The sequence below is a fragment of the Rattus norvegicus genome, chromosome 9, assembly GCF_021556685.1.
Source record: "Rattus norvegicus strain SHRSP/BbbUtx chromosome 9, alternate assembly SHRSP_T2T, whole genome shotgun sequence".
Taxonomy (NCBI): Eukaryota; Metazoa; Chordata; class Mammalia; order Rodentia; family Muridae; genus Rattus; species Rattus norvegicus.
Genome location: NC_141542.1, coordinates 27,875,365 through 27,887,817, shown reverse-complemented (window position 1 = coordinate 27,887,817; position 12,453 = coordinate 27,875,365). Strand labels below are relative to the sequence as shown.

The window sequence follows — 12,453 nt, the reverse complement described above, 5'->3', positions numbered from 1 at the left end:
ATCTCCTGGCTTTGGAAGGTGATCAAATCTGAATGCTTAGCGTCATTGGCTTGGGGAGGACAGTGTGAGGGGTCAGTGGATGTGACAATGTCCTGGTCCCCAGAGGCAGTGAGTAGAACAGTGTAGGAACCTCAGGTGTGTCGGAGAACGGCAGCTAGCCTCAGAGTGTTTCTCAACAGATTGTGGCATCAAAGGAGGAAGGAGGGTGTCACAAAATTAGGTTCTCTACTTTGGCCCCCTTCTGTGTGTCCTGGGGCAGCTTCCTCCTGTCGCATTTCCCTCAGGGTTTCTCAATGGGACAAAGGAGCGGAACCTGTGGGGACAGAAGCCAGTCAACTTCTAAGTGGAGCAGCATGCTCCCACAACTCTGTCGCTTGGCCTCTTGCCTCTGGCCATTGGCAGTTAGCACACCCAGGAAGGTGCTTCATACGGAGGAGGCAGGGACCTGGGGGATGTCACCACTGCTGCTATGGCTGGGGCTGTTGCTCTGTGTTTCGGGTAAGGAGAGGAAGGTGAGGAAGCTAGAGGACAGGTACCAACAAGAGGGATGGAGCTTGCGGACGGGAGGTAGCTGCTAAAAGAAGTTTACTTCTGTTCCTCAAGATGGCGTGGGAGGAGACCAGGGTTTGTGTTAGAGATGGGTGAGTTTGCGGAAGGACAGAGACCTTGGTGGTCCATCCTGATGCAGTAGGGTGCGAAACAAGTTAGAGGTTTTTCTCGGCCATACTGAAGTAGAGAAAGTACTCATCAAGAGGTAAAACCTGGGAGGCAAATCTCCCTTAAAGGAACCACCAACCACGGAGCAATGTAAATGGCAGGTAAAGAAAGCTGTCCCCCCAAATTAACCAACAGGTTGATGGAGTGCTCATGGCTCAGTATTTCACACACAGTAAATGCGTCATAAAAGTCACAGGGGATGGTAGAGCTAACCTAGTGTGGGTGGCCCATGGCAAGGAAAACAGACCAAGAAGGGAAAAAGGTTAGCGTCATTGCCACTGTCTGGTAGCAATTGCCCCCCTTGGATGGATGGACAGGGGTTGAAGGAGGATTCTATCTAAGGATATAGGGAGTGAACTGAGAGGGTCATGTACCAGACAGTAACAACTATGTCTAGGCCACCACAAGTACAACAGAAAATAATAGGAGGGCTGCGTATGGTGGGGCATGCCTGTGACCCCAACAGTCAGGAGGTTGAGGCGGGGGGTGGACTGTGGGGAGTCTGAAGCAGACTTTGCTATATGTTGAGTTCAGGTCAGTCTGGGTTACAAAGGGAGACCCTGGAGTGAGGGAAAGAGGGCGTGAGTGAGTGAGTGAGAGCAAGACAGAGAGACAGAGACAGAGACAGAGAGACAGACAGAGGGGGGAGAAAGAAGGGAACAGAGACAAAGAGAGAGCCAGAGATGTGGAAAAGAAACAAAGAGACACACAGAGACAGAGATAGATAAGCAGAAACAGACAGAAAGGCAGGAAAGAGAGAAAGAGAGACACACGGAGAGAGAGGCACACATGGAGAGACACAGAGAGGAATGGGGGGAGAGAGAGAGGGAGAGAGAGACAGAGAGAGAGAGAGAGAGAGAGAGAGAGAGAGAGAGAGAGAGAGGAAGGCAGCTGGTGGAGAGCTGCCTCACATGCACACACATTTCTAGAATTAGAAATGGTGGTGCAATCTGGTAAAGATCTTTTGTAATCATTCAACGTGAAAATTTTCCACTCTACAAGATGCAAACAGGGTATTTCCTGCAAACACACAGCCCAGATCCAGTCACCTGTTCTGGCTATTTTGCCTGGTTTACTTACTGCTGTAGGCACACACAAAGCAATCAAGAGCTCTGGAATCGTCACAGCACTCCTAAATTCCCCCTCCATGCTTGTTGGGGTCATTAATGTCCTGGCAACGTGTGGCTGATGCAAGTTGGCTCTATGAAGCACACGTCTCCTATTCCAGGGCTCAAAGATGGAGATGAGGAAGAACAGAAGTGTTTTCTGAAGGGTGAGAACCTGACCCTGACTTGTCCTTACAACATCATGCTACACTCATCCAGCCTGAAGGCCTGGCAACGGGTCAGAAGCCACGGTTCTCCAGAGACCCTGGTGATCACAAACACCAGAAAGCCAGACTTCAATGTGGCCCGGGCTGGGAGGTACTTGCTGGAGGATTATCCCACCGAATCCATCGTCAAGGTCACCATGACTGAACTGCAGAAGCAAGACGTGGGGCTGTACCAGTGTGTGATCTACCTCTCTCCTAACAATGTTGTCATCTTGTATCATCGGATTCGCCTGGTATGGTGCCAAGGTGAGTTCCGGTGGAGGTTCAGGCGGAGTCTCTTTCCGCTCAATAGCGGGCAGGGGCCTCATCTTCCAGAAGGAGCTGCTTTAAGGAGGCAGCTCAGGGTAATGGGGTAATTCTAGAGCTTTCCTTCTCCCATAGTGTCACACCAGGACTGTCACATTCTCTGTGCCTTCATTTTTTTTTTTTTGTCTGTAAGACAAGGACGTTGGATGTGGTGAACTCGAAAGCCATCTACTTCCACATCATGGAATCCGCCAGAGAAGCTGGTAACCGGCCACTTGCCATGAGTCACGTCTGTAGCTGCTTACTTGTCCCACTGCCTCCTGGGGTCAGGAGGACAGACTCAGAAATGTAGTCATTCACTGTGCTCCCCTGCAGATCATGATGTGTGTGTGTGTGTGTGTGTGTGTGTGTGTGTAATATATATATATATGTGTGTGTGTGTATATATATATATATATATATATATATATATATATCATAGTAAAATCAATATAAGATGAAGGAAAGACTATCTGTAAGTTGGACAGGGCAACCTGACAGAAGGAAAAGAGTCCTAAGAACTGGCACAAGAGATCCACCCATTCTCTTTCGTGGATCTGACTTAGGTTTATATTAAAGACATGGAGACCTCTATATAGTTTAAAGCCATTGGCCTTTCGTTGGGCACTCTCTCAGCTAACTGTCTAATTTAACCTTGTCTTCGCTGCCATTCTGCCTCCCTGTGTGCTTCTCGCTGCCTGCTTACAGCCCCATTCCATCGTGGTTCTGCTTCCCCTGAATCTGCTTCATCTGTTTGCACTTCCGGCACCTCTTCTCTCTGGGCCTGAAGTCCCGCCTCCATACTTCCTGCTCCAGGTCCTGCTGTCGGCTCTTTATTATACAAAAACCACGTTCCAGTCGGAACCAATCAGCTGGTGAGGAAGGACAAACATTTACATACAGAAAACCCGGTGATGGGCCATAGACATGACAGTACCAAAATCCTGCCAGACTTGGCTCTCTGCTGCTACAGTCTCTGAGAGTTCCTAAGTGCCTTGCTTAGGTAATTTGAAGAGCTGTGTCCCCATGGTGTCCTTGATCCCCTCCGGCTCTTACGGTCTTTCCATCTCCTGAAGGATTCTCTGAGCTCAAGGGGAGGGATTTGACGGGAACCTCCAGTTTAGACTCTCTCTATATGTCTGGCTATGGGTCTCTGTGTCTGTTACCATCTGCTGCCAGAGGAAGCCTCTCTGATGACAGTCGGACAAGGCACTGATCTATGAGTATAACTTGGAATCATTTTATTGAGTTTTTTTTTAAGATTAGTTACTGGTGTTACCCTAAGCCTCTGGGCTGTTTAGTCTCTGATTCTGGTTACCCACTGCTTGGCTGTGGGTTCCTTCTCTCGTAGTGGGCTTTAGTTCAAGCCAGACATTGGTTGGCTGCTCCCTCAAGTTCTCTGTCACCATTGCCTTAGTGTATTTTGCAGGCAGGACAGATTACAGGGCAAAGGTTTCTGGGCTGGGTTGGTGTCCACGTTTCTCTTTCAGTAGCCTGCAGAGTACCTCCCTGAACCAAAGACACTAGAACCTAGGGGTGATGTCTCTGGGTAGGCACCAGGTTGACTTCATGTTCGTTGAGTTATGTGGATGCTGGCCTCCCTGATGTCAATTTGCAGAGAACAACCTTTTGTCTAAATTGTGAGGAGATTTCTATGGGACCCCCTTGGTCAATAGCTCAAATGAATATAATCTAATCCCACTACTGGATATAGCCTTGCACAGCCATAAACAATGGACAGTTCATTTAATTTTTAAAATGTATGTATGTATGTATGTATGTATGTATGTATGTATGTATGTTTTGTCCATATACCATAGGTGTGCGGTGCCCCAGGGAGTTAGATAGTTATGGTCTGCTATGTTGGTTCTCTGCAAGAGCAGCCAGTGCTGTGAACACAGAGCATCTCTCCAGCCTCTCTCAGAGAGCCCACAAGAGTAGGGGAGAAGAACAGACACTGAAGAACAGAAGTTCATTGCTTTTCAGTGTTCCTCATTGGTGAGGTCACTGCTGGCCCCTCTTCCTTCTTAAAAAGCCTGGATATTCATGTGGGGAGGTGGCTGGTAGAAAGTGGGTCCTGATTCCTTGGCTTCGGTGTCCTCAATAAACTATGCAGACAGCAGGAATCTGTTACCTCAGGGCCTCCCCCTTTGGCTTATGTCCAACATGTGACCATCTCAGGAACAGGCTCAGGCTTGCATTGACTCACATAGAATTTGTAGGTAGAGTTGAGTATTTGCCTAGCATGTGTGAGGTCCTAGATTCAATTTACAGGACTGAAAAAAAGAAGAAAAGCAAACATTAAAAGCCACCTTTGGGCTGAGGAGAGCTGAGGACTGAGGAGGTAACGAAGTCTGTGAAGAGAATGAGTCTCAGAGTTCAATCCCCAGCACCTCGTGGAAAGTTGGGCATGGAAGCACTTGCTTTTAGTCCCAGTGCTGGGGAGAAGACACGGGAGGAGCCCCAAGGCTCTAATTAGTGAGGCTCAAGTCCCAAAGAGAGACTTTGTTCCCCAAAGTGGGGTAAAAGCCAAACAGAGAAAACAAGGCAGAGGCTGAATGTGCTAATGCCAGTTTTAAAGTCAATGCCGGAGAGGCAGAGGCAGGGAGATCTCTTATTTGAAGGTAGCCGGTCTATACAACAACTTCTGGGCCAGCCAGGGCTACTTAGCGAGACCATGTCTCAAAACAAAACACAAAGCAGAGGGCTTGAGGAACTCTGAGGGTGACCTCTACTGCTCTGTCCCCTCACGCCAATATACACAAAAGAATCAAACAAGCAGAAAGACCACGGGTGGGCTGGAGAGATGGCTCAGTGGTTAAGAGCACCGACTGCTCTTCCACAGGTCCTGAGTTCAAATCCCAGCAACCACATGGTGGCTCACAACTATCTGTAATGGGATCCGATGCCCTCTTCTGGTGTGTCTGAAGACAGCTACAGTGTACTCATATTCAAAATAAATAAATAAATCTAAAAAAAAAAAAAAAGACCACGGGTGACAGAGTGCCTAGCTCTACTGACCGCTCAATAGGAGAATCACGTGACACCCGGAATGGTGAGGCTGACTCCGCTGTGTAGGTAAACAGTTCCCCTGCCCTCAGCTTAGGTCATTAACTCACTCCTGAAAGTTGCGCAAGGACTATTTTAGCGGCCCTTGACAGAGCAAAGTGCCACTTCAGAGACTAGAAGATTCTAGGTCTTTACTTGCTTTCTGCCCTGAACCTGCTCAGCGACCTTAGACAAATCCCGTATCTTCTCTGGTGGTCAGTAAGCTCTTGGCAGTCTGGCTTTCCCATTACGGCATTTGATAGCGGCCCCATCTTGGATTCCTTTATATATATTGATCACAGGGAGATAAAGGTCTCACTTGCATTTCACACTGGGTCAAATCTACCTGCTCCAGGCACTGGAAAATTTGAACCTTTGTTCTCTGAACCCATCACTTCACTTCCACCCATCCTTTTGCTGAAGTCCTAGTTAAAAAGCTACAGGAAAAGTCGCTGGAATGCCCGGGTGAGCGATCCTGTGCGAGAACTGCACCGAGCTCAATATAGGATAGACAGTTATCAGATGCAAACCGGGAGGGACCAGAAGCCACGCTGGGACAGCTTCCTTTACCTTCTCTCCAGGGACGGGAGGAATGGCATCTGGCACAGGTTTTCTCTGCCTAGAGGGATGGCGGGAGAATTAGGAAATAACCCTCCACAGAGTGCAACTTCGGTGCCCAGAGTGGTCTGGAGGGGAGAGTGCAGTCAGCTGGGTGCAGTTCTTTGTTTTATTTTTAGTTTCAGCTAGGTTACCAGCAAGTTCCTCATACCAACCCTCCACAACCTCTCCCCTCCCTTCCTTTTCACTTCTCTCTCCCTTCCTCCCTTGTTGCAAAAAAATATTTTAAAACATCCCGTGTTTTCTTAGACACACACACACACACACACACACACACACACACACCCTTTACATTTTAATGTGCCTGAAGCAGCGCAATAGCTGGGCAGCTGCCTACCCTCCATGCTGTTAGAATCTACTTTCCATCAGTAACCCCATTATTACTTTTTATGTTTCATCTGTGCTGCTCCAACTGAACAGCCAACATGGCCATCCATGTCTTATAGCTCAGATAACCCATGGCCGCTCCTTCCTTCTCTTCTGCACATCTCTTCTCTTCTACATGCTCTTCTTCTACCTCATGGTAGCTCTCTCTCTTTCCTCTCTCTGAGCCCATAAAAGCTCATCCCTACCTATCTATCTTCTGCCCAGTCATTGGCTGCTGGCATTTTTATTCACCAATCAGAATTACCTAGGGGGCCAGGGTTCCAGAGACCAAGTGCAGACTCCAGATCTTGAATGCCAGCATTTAGCATTACAATAAACTTTTGTAAAAGACAAAACCACAACACCACCTTTCTCCCTCCCCTTCCTTCCTTTCTCTCTCCCTTCTTTCCTCCATTCCTCTCTTCCTCCCTTACCCCTCTTTCTTCCCACCTCTGTCATCTTCCCTCTCTCCTCCCTTCCTTCCTCCCGGCCTCTCCTTCTCTCCTTACTTCTCTGGTAATGAGGATGGAACATGGGGATGTTAGATGTTCTGGTTAGATGCTCTTTATATTTCAACTTGACATAACCAGACGCCATTCGGGAAAGCGGGGGGTCTCGACTGAGGATTGCTTGGCTCAGAGTGGCCTGTGGCCTTGTCTGTAGAGACTCGCCTTTATGGTTAATTGGCATGAGAGAATTCAGCTCACTGTGGGTGGTCCCACCCTAAGCAGGTGGCCCTGGGTTATATAAGAAAGCAGGCTGAGCAACCCTTGGAGAGCAAGCCAATAAGCAGCTCCCCTCCATAGCCTCTGTTTAGTCACCACCTCCAGACTCCTGACTCGATTTCCTGCCCGATCTCCTTCCATGACAGATTTACCTGGATGTGTAGGATGAAATGAAAACTTTCTACCCAAGTTGCTTCAGGTCATTATCCTACCTAGGGTTGTTGTTGCTGTCATGAAACACCAGACCAAAAGCAAGTTGGGGAGGAAAGGGTTTGTTTGGCTTACCTTTCCACATAGTAGTTCATCACTGAAGGGAGTCAGGACAGGAACTCAACCTGGGCAGGAACCGGGAAGCAGGAGCTGATGCAGAGGCTACGAAGGATGTTGCTTCCTGACTCCTTGTCAACTTGACACACAAATGCATCGCTGTTAAGTCACAACCTTTCCTTTCTTGTTCTTCCCAAAGAGCACACATCAATATCAACACTACAACATAAGCATTATAAGTTTTTAAAAGTCCCATGGCTAAAAATTCAAAGACTTAAAAAAATTCAGTCTCTTTAAAATAGCCAGTCATGTTCAAAATACAAGGCCTTTTAAAATCCTAAGTCTCTCAACTGTGGTCTCCTGGAAGAATAAAAAATAAATTAAATTCTTACTTCAAGAGGGTAGACTCAGGGCACGATCACAATCAAACCAAAGCAAAGCCAAACTCTACCTGTGTAAGCAACTCAGTATCCAATTATCTTGTTCACTTGTGGTCTCTTGGGTCCCTTCTCCAGCTCTGCCCTTTGCAAAGCTGGTCTTCCAGGCTCTGGCTGGTTCCATCCCACTGCTATTGCTATTCTTGGTGGTCATCCCATGGTACTAGCATCTCCAAAATGTTGGTATGTCTTGCTGCAACTAGGCTAGACTTTTCACCAGTAGCATCTCTTGGGCTTTCTTCAGGGACACAGTGCCAAGTCTTCCCTGCTCTCCATGACCCCTTTATACCTTCAAAGCCAATACACATAGGTGAGTCTTATACTACCAAGTTCAGCTTCCAGCATGAGGGACAACCTTGGCAGCTTCCGAAACACATCCTCTGTGTGCTGATCCTGAGGAAACACTGAAGAGACTTCAGAAGACTTCACCCCAATGATGCCGCTCTCTTCTTAGTCACAACCGATTCTTCAGCCCCAGATAATCAGCATCCATTGTCTAAGAAAAGCAAAGGGTTTACCTTAGTGGTTCTGGTCTCTTGTTGATCACAGCTCATTCTTCAGTCACAGCCAACCAGAAACAGAGAATCTTTACCCAAAAGGCCCAGTAGAATCTTGCTTCCCTCTAAAACCTCACAGGCCTTTATCTTTTGCACTGCTTTCCACATTCTTATCTTCCAAACTCCTACAGAACACCTCACTGAGTTCTCAACACTCATTGGGTTTTCTAGTCCAGAGTTCCAAAGTCTTTTCACATCCTCCCCTACACACATCCTGGTCAGGTCTGAAATAGTGATACCTCATTCCTGGTACTAACTTGTCTTAATCACCACTAGTTTCTACTAGTCAGCACAGTCATAGTTTTTACCAAAGCAATAGAAACCTACTGAGGACTGCCACTATGGACCAGAGACACCCTTAGCAGGGGGTGCTGTGGCCAGGGCAAGCAGGTAGATTGGGTGTGATAGACTGGGTGGGAGAATGTACTGAGGGTTGAGCCTTGACCAGGTTCTTAGCTGGGACTCTGAAGGGTGATACCAGCACCATGTCATGGGCATAATATAGGTGTGAGTTTAGGAGATCTGGGCACAGTGCTGGCTCTGATGCTGTCCAGTGTCAAACTTGGTAGTTTCTTATCTATCTTGCAGCTTGGGATGCGGGCTGTAAAGTAAATATCCCTTCTTTGACTTTCTACGACCCAGTGAACCTTCATTCCTCAGCCAAATAGTCTTATGATAATGGTCTAGGAAGAGACCATTATCTCCCTAGCTTACAGAGAAGTTCCACATACCTTCAGGTTCCTTGCTGGCTCAGGTTAATCCAGTTAGGTTGGGTAAATAGTCTCCCAAGCACAGGGAACATTGTCCAACTTTATCAAAAATATCTGGACACCCAGTGGGGATCACATCTCTGCTAACCCTCCCAAAGAGTCTTTATCTCTCCCCAGACCATAGTATTTGCCAAAGAGCACTGTGGGAAGCACTAGGAACCAGTCACTTTGAAGGCAGCAGAAGAGTTGTGGAGTAGAGAAGGGAGAAACACTAATGTCTGGTGAAATGTGAGAGGCTGGTGGAGATGCCAGCAACTAGTATCCACATTCAGGAAGCATGAGATGGGGTGTAGGTGGGGGTACAAGAGACAGAAAACTAGTTTGTTCTTTGACATGAGGAACATGGGAAAGATCGAGGCTTTCTCTTCCGAGGGTATTCAACCCTTTGGCTGCTCTCAGAGTGCAAGGCAGGTAGAAGGTCTAACCACAGAGCCCTGAAGGCAGATAACCCATGTCCACTTAGATTTAGTAAAGTCATCCCTGGAGTGCCCACACTTACCTTTGATCTTACAGAGCAGTGGGTGACAGTGATGGTGATTGTTCTGACATGTGGCTTCATACTGAACAAGGGCCTGGTCTTCTCAGTCCTGTTTGTCCTTCTCTGCAAAGCTGGGCCTAAGGTAAGTGGGACAGACCAGGAATGGGGTGGATCAGAATGATTCCTAAGGCTTCTTGGAACCTGTCCCCTGGATGTCCTTTAAAGAGGGTTGTGTGGTTAAGGGGTAAGGTGAGCCCTAGGCATAGTGCAGGGCACTGGGAAAGATCCTGGGATCCATGTGCCCAGTGGGTTTACTTTGGCTAGGAAGACCCAAGTATGGGAAGAGGCAGGATGGGCCATTTGCCCTTCCCTTCAGAGCAGGAAGGCTTGTTTCGAGCCTGAGCTCTCTGGACTAGTCAAATCTCCTTTGATTTTGTTTGTTTGTTGGTTTGTTTCAGGGTCCAGCTGCCCTGGAACTCACAGAGATCCATCTGCCTCTGCCTACTGAAAGCTGGCATTAAAGGTGTGCACCATCATGCCCACAACTGAGATAATGGTTTCTAAAGCCTGCCTATTTTTTTTCTTGCACAGGTGTTACAGCCTTCCAAGACATCCAAAGTACAGGGAGCCTCTGAGAAACAGTAGCCTTCCTGCTACAAGCTGTGAGCGTAACTTCCCTTGTCTATTAACAGTATGGCAGATGTTCTGCAATGGGGAAATTAAGCCTTTCTTCACTCTCTTTATGAACTCTGATTAGTATGTGTTACTCCCAGAGGACAGCTCTAAGGAGAGCTGTGTAGAAGAAGCCTTATGAGACATCAGTGAAGAATGTGAAACTAGAAAGATTTGAACCTTTGATAGAGCAATCAAACAGGACCCACAGAGAATTCACTTCAAAATCTTATCTCCGTTTCTCTACTGCTAGCCAGGCCTGCCATGCTGTGGACTGGTAAAACCTATATGATATAACCTATCTCTCTTCAAATAATAATAAAAAAAACATTTTCTTCACACAGTTTTACTGTTCCTGTATCCCTCCTGTGATGGTGAATGGTCACACGATGCAATATAAGATCGCATAGGAGACAAGCCTCCAGGCATATCTATGAGGGATTGTCTAGATTAAGGTTAGGTTTTGAGAGTGTCTATGAAAGATTATCTTGTCTATACTAATTGATGTAGCACAAGGTAGTGGGATATTGCAGTGACAGACCTGACCGTGATGTTTTTTGGAAGAACAAGGAAGACTTTGGACTAGAAAGAGCAGTTGGATACTTTAAGTGTGGTTTAATGGGACATCCTAGTAGGAGCATGTGCTGAGGATAATTGGAGCTGTAGGGGCCAGATCAAAAAGTTTCAGAGGGGAAGAATGTAAGTAAGTGACTTAGAGCCCTTTCTTGTGATGCTTTGGCAAATATGGCTACTTTTTCCTTTGTTCTAAAAATCTGCCTGGGGCTAAATTAAAGGGATTTGGATTAATGGTGTTGGCAGAGGAGATTTCAAGATAACCTAATATCAACTGTATAGTGTGGTTATTAGTGGTCACTCTTGTGCAGATCTATAATGAAAAGTGCAAGGCCATGGATTGAAAGATGAAGCCTGGTAAGATTGAGCTAAAGGTTTGAATCCCTGAAGACCCTGAAGGGACAGTAAGTGATTCACCTGCTCCCGGCACCAGACCCTTGTCATGTAGCCACATTCCCCCTCCATAGAGACATTTGTGGCCATCAGTCATATAAAGTCAACACCCTCAAGCCCTTCCATGAGGCATCCCTAACATCTCAGACTAAGACAATGGGAAAAGAGACGTGACCAGAGTCAACTAGGCTCAAAACAGAGTTCTCCATGCTGATGAGGTACCTAGAGGTTCAAATGGTTTTGGTAATAAGCTTCCCTTCCTAGACATCCCTCCCTGCTAAAGGTATTTAATCTCAGGCCCACCCTGATAAGTGGAGTATGGTTTTATTTAGCCATTTTCTGCCATGACAATAAACTGTTTGGAAGCATGGCCTGGCTTTTTTCATAGAAGGTCTCTCTGCATTCTCAGCCACAACTGTCACCAAGCCTGAATCCATCAAGCCAAGGACAATTACCACTGAGGCAAGCTGGAGCTTCCCTTTCCCCCAAGCTAGATGCTGTCCTCAGTGGAGCAGTGTCTGGGAGCTTCCCTAAGCCCAGCACCAGCTTTAAAGGCAGTGTTGAACAAGCATAGTCAAACTCCCCATGTCCCACCTCTCCAAGCAGCCATATCCTGTGGCAGAGTAGATGTGTGGGACTACAGAAAAGGAGCAAGTTGGAGAAAAAGGGGGCTCCAAGAAGTGTAATTGAGCTAAATTCACTGAAGTAGGGAGATAAAAAGTTTAAAGAAACCCAGATGTGTGTCTTTAATCGCAAACTCAGCCACCAGAGTCAGGTGGATCTCTTAGTTTGTGGCTACCCTGGTCTACAGGGCCAGTTCTAGGGCATCCAGGGCCACACAGAGAAACCCTGTCTCAAAAAACAAACAAAAAAACAATGAAGGTTTAAAGAAAAGCTTGATACTAAATTGGTGACCTCAGGGCAAGACCGAACCCAGCTAAGCTTCCAACTTGTGAAAAAGAATTAAAGAAAAGCTTAAGCAGGAAGGAAACCACCAACAACAGAAACCTGACACAGATAAGATTGAATGAGGGGTTTATGTTCCAGCTGTATAGCAAGCAACAGAACCTGACAGCTTCAGTGACATGGTTCTTGATTTAGAGTCAAGGATACAAGAAATGGGTTGTAGAATCTTCCTCCTTGGCTAAGGAATGCTGCTCAGGGTAGGTGTGTGCCAGAGGTGTGTCTTCATGGATACCCAGCGAGGACCACTG

At 47.0% G+C, this 12,453-nt stretch overlaps 1 protein-coding gene across 2 annotated transcripts; it reads left to right on the top strand.

Moving 5' to 3' along the window:
• Nucleotides 1-308: 308 nt before the first annotated feature.
• On the top strand, nt 309-10,612 carry Trem3 (triggering receptor expressed on myeloid cells 3). Of its 2 annotated transcripts, none has more exons than XM_087567019.1 (4): nt 309-512; nt 1,946-2,296; nt 9,637-9,743; nt 10,193-10,612. In XM_087567019.1, exons 2-4 carry the CDS (start codon nt 2,026-2,028, stop codon nt 10,244-10,246), a joined length of 432 nt encoding a protein of 143 aa, XP_087423145.1. In that variant the 5' UTR covers nt 309-512; nt 1,946-2,025; the 3' UTR covers nt 10,247-10,612. The 2 variants fall into 2 exon arrangements, with proteins under 2 accessions (XP_087423145.1, NP_001178510.1); NM_001191581.1 differs by having other exon boundaries at nt 453-498; nt 10,193-10,581.
• The last annotated feature ends 1,841 nt before the right edge of the window (nt 10,613-12,453 follow it).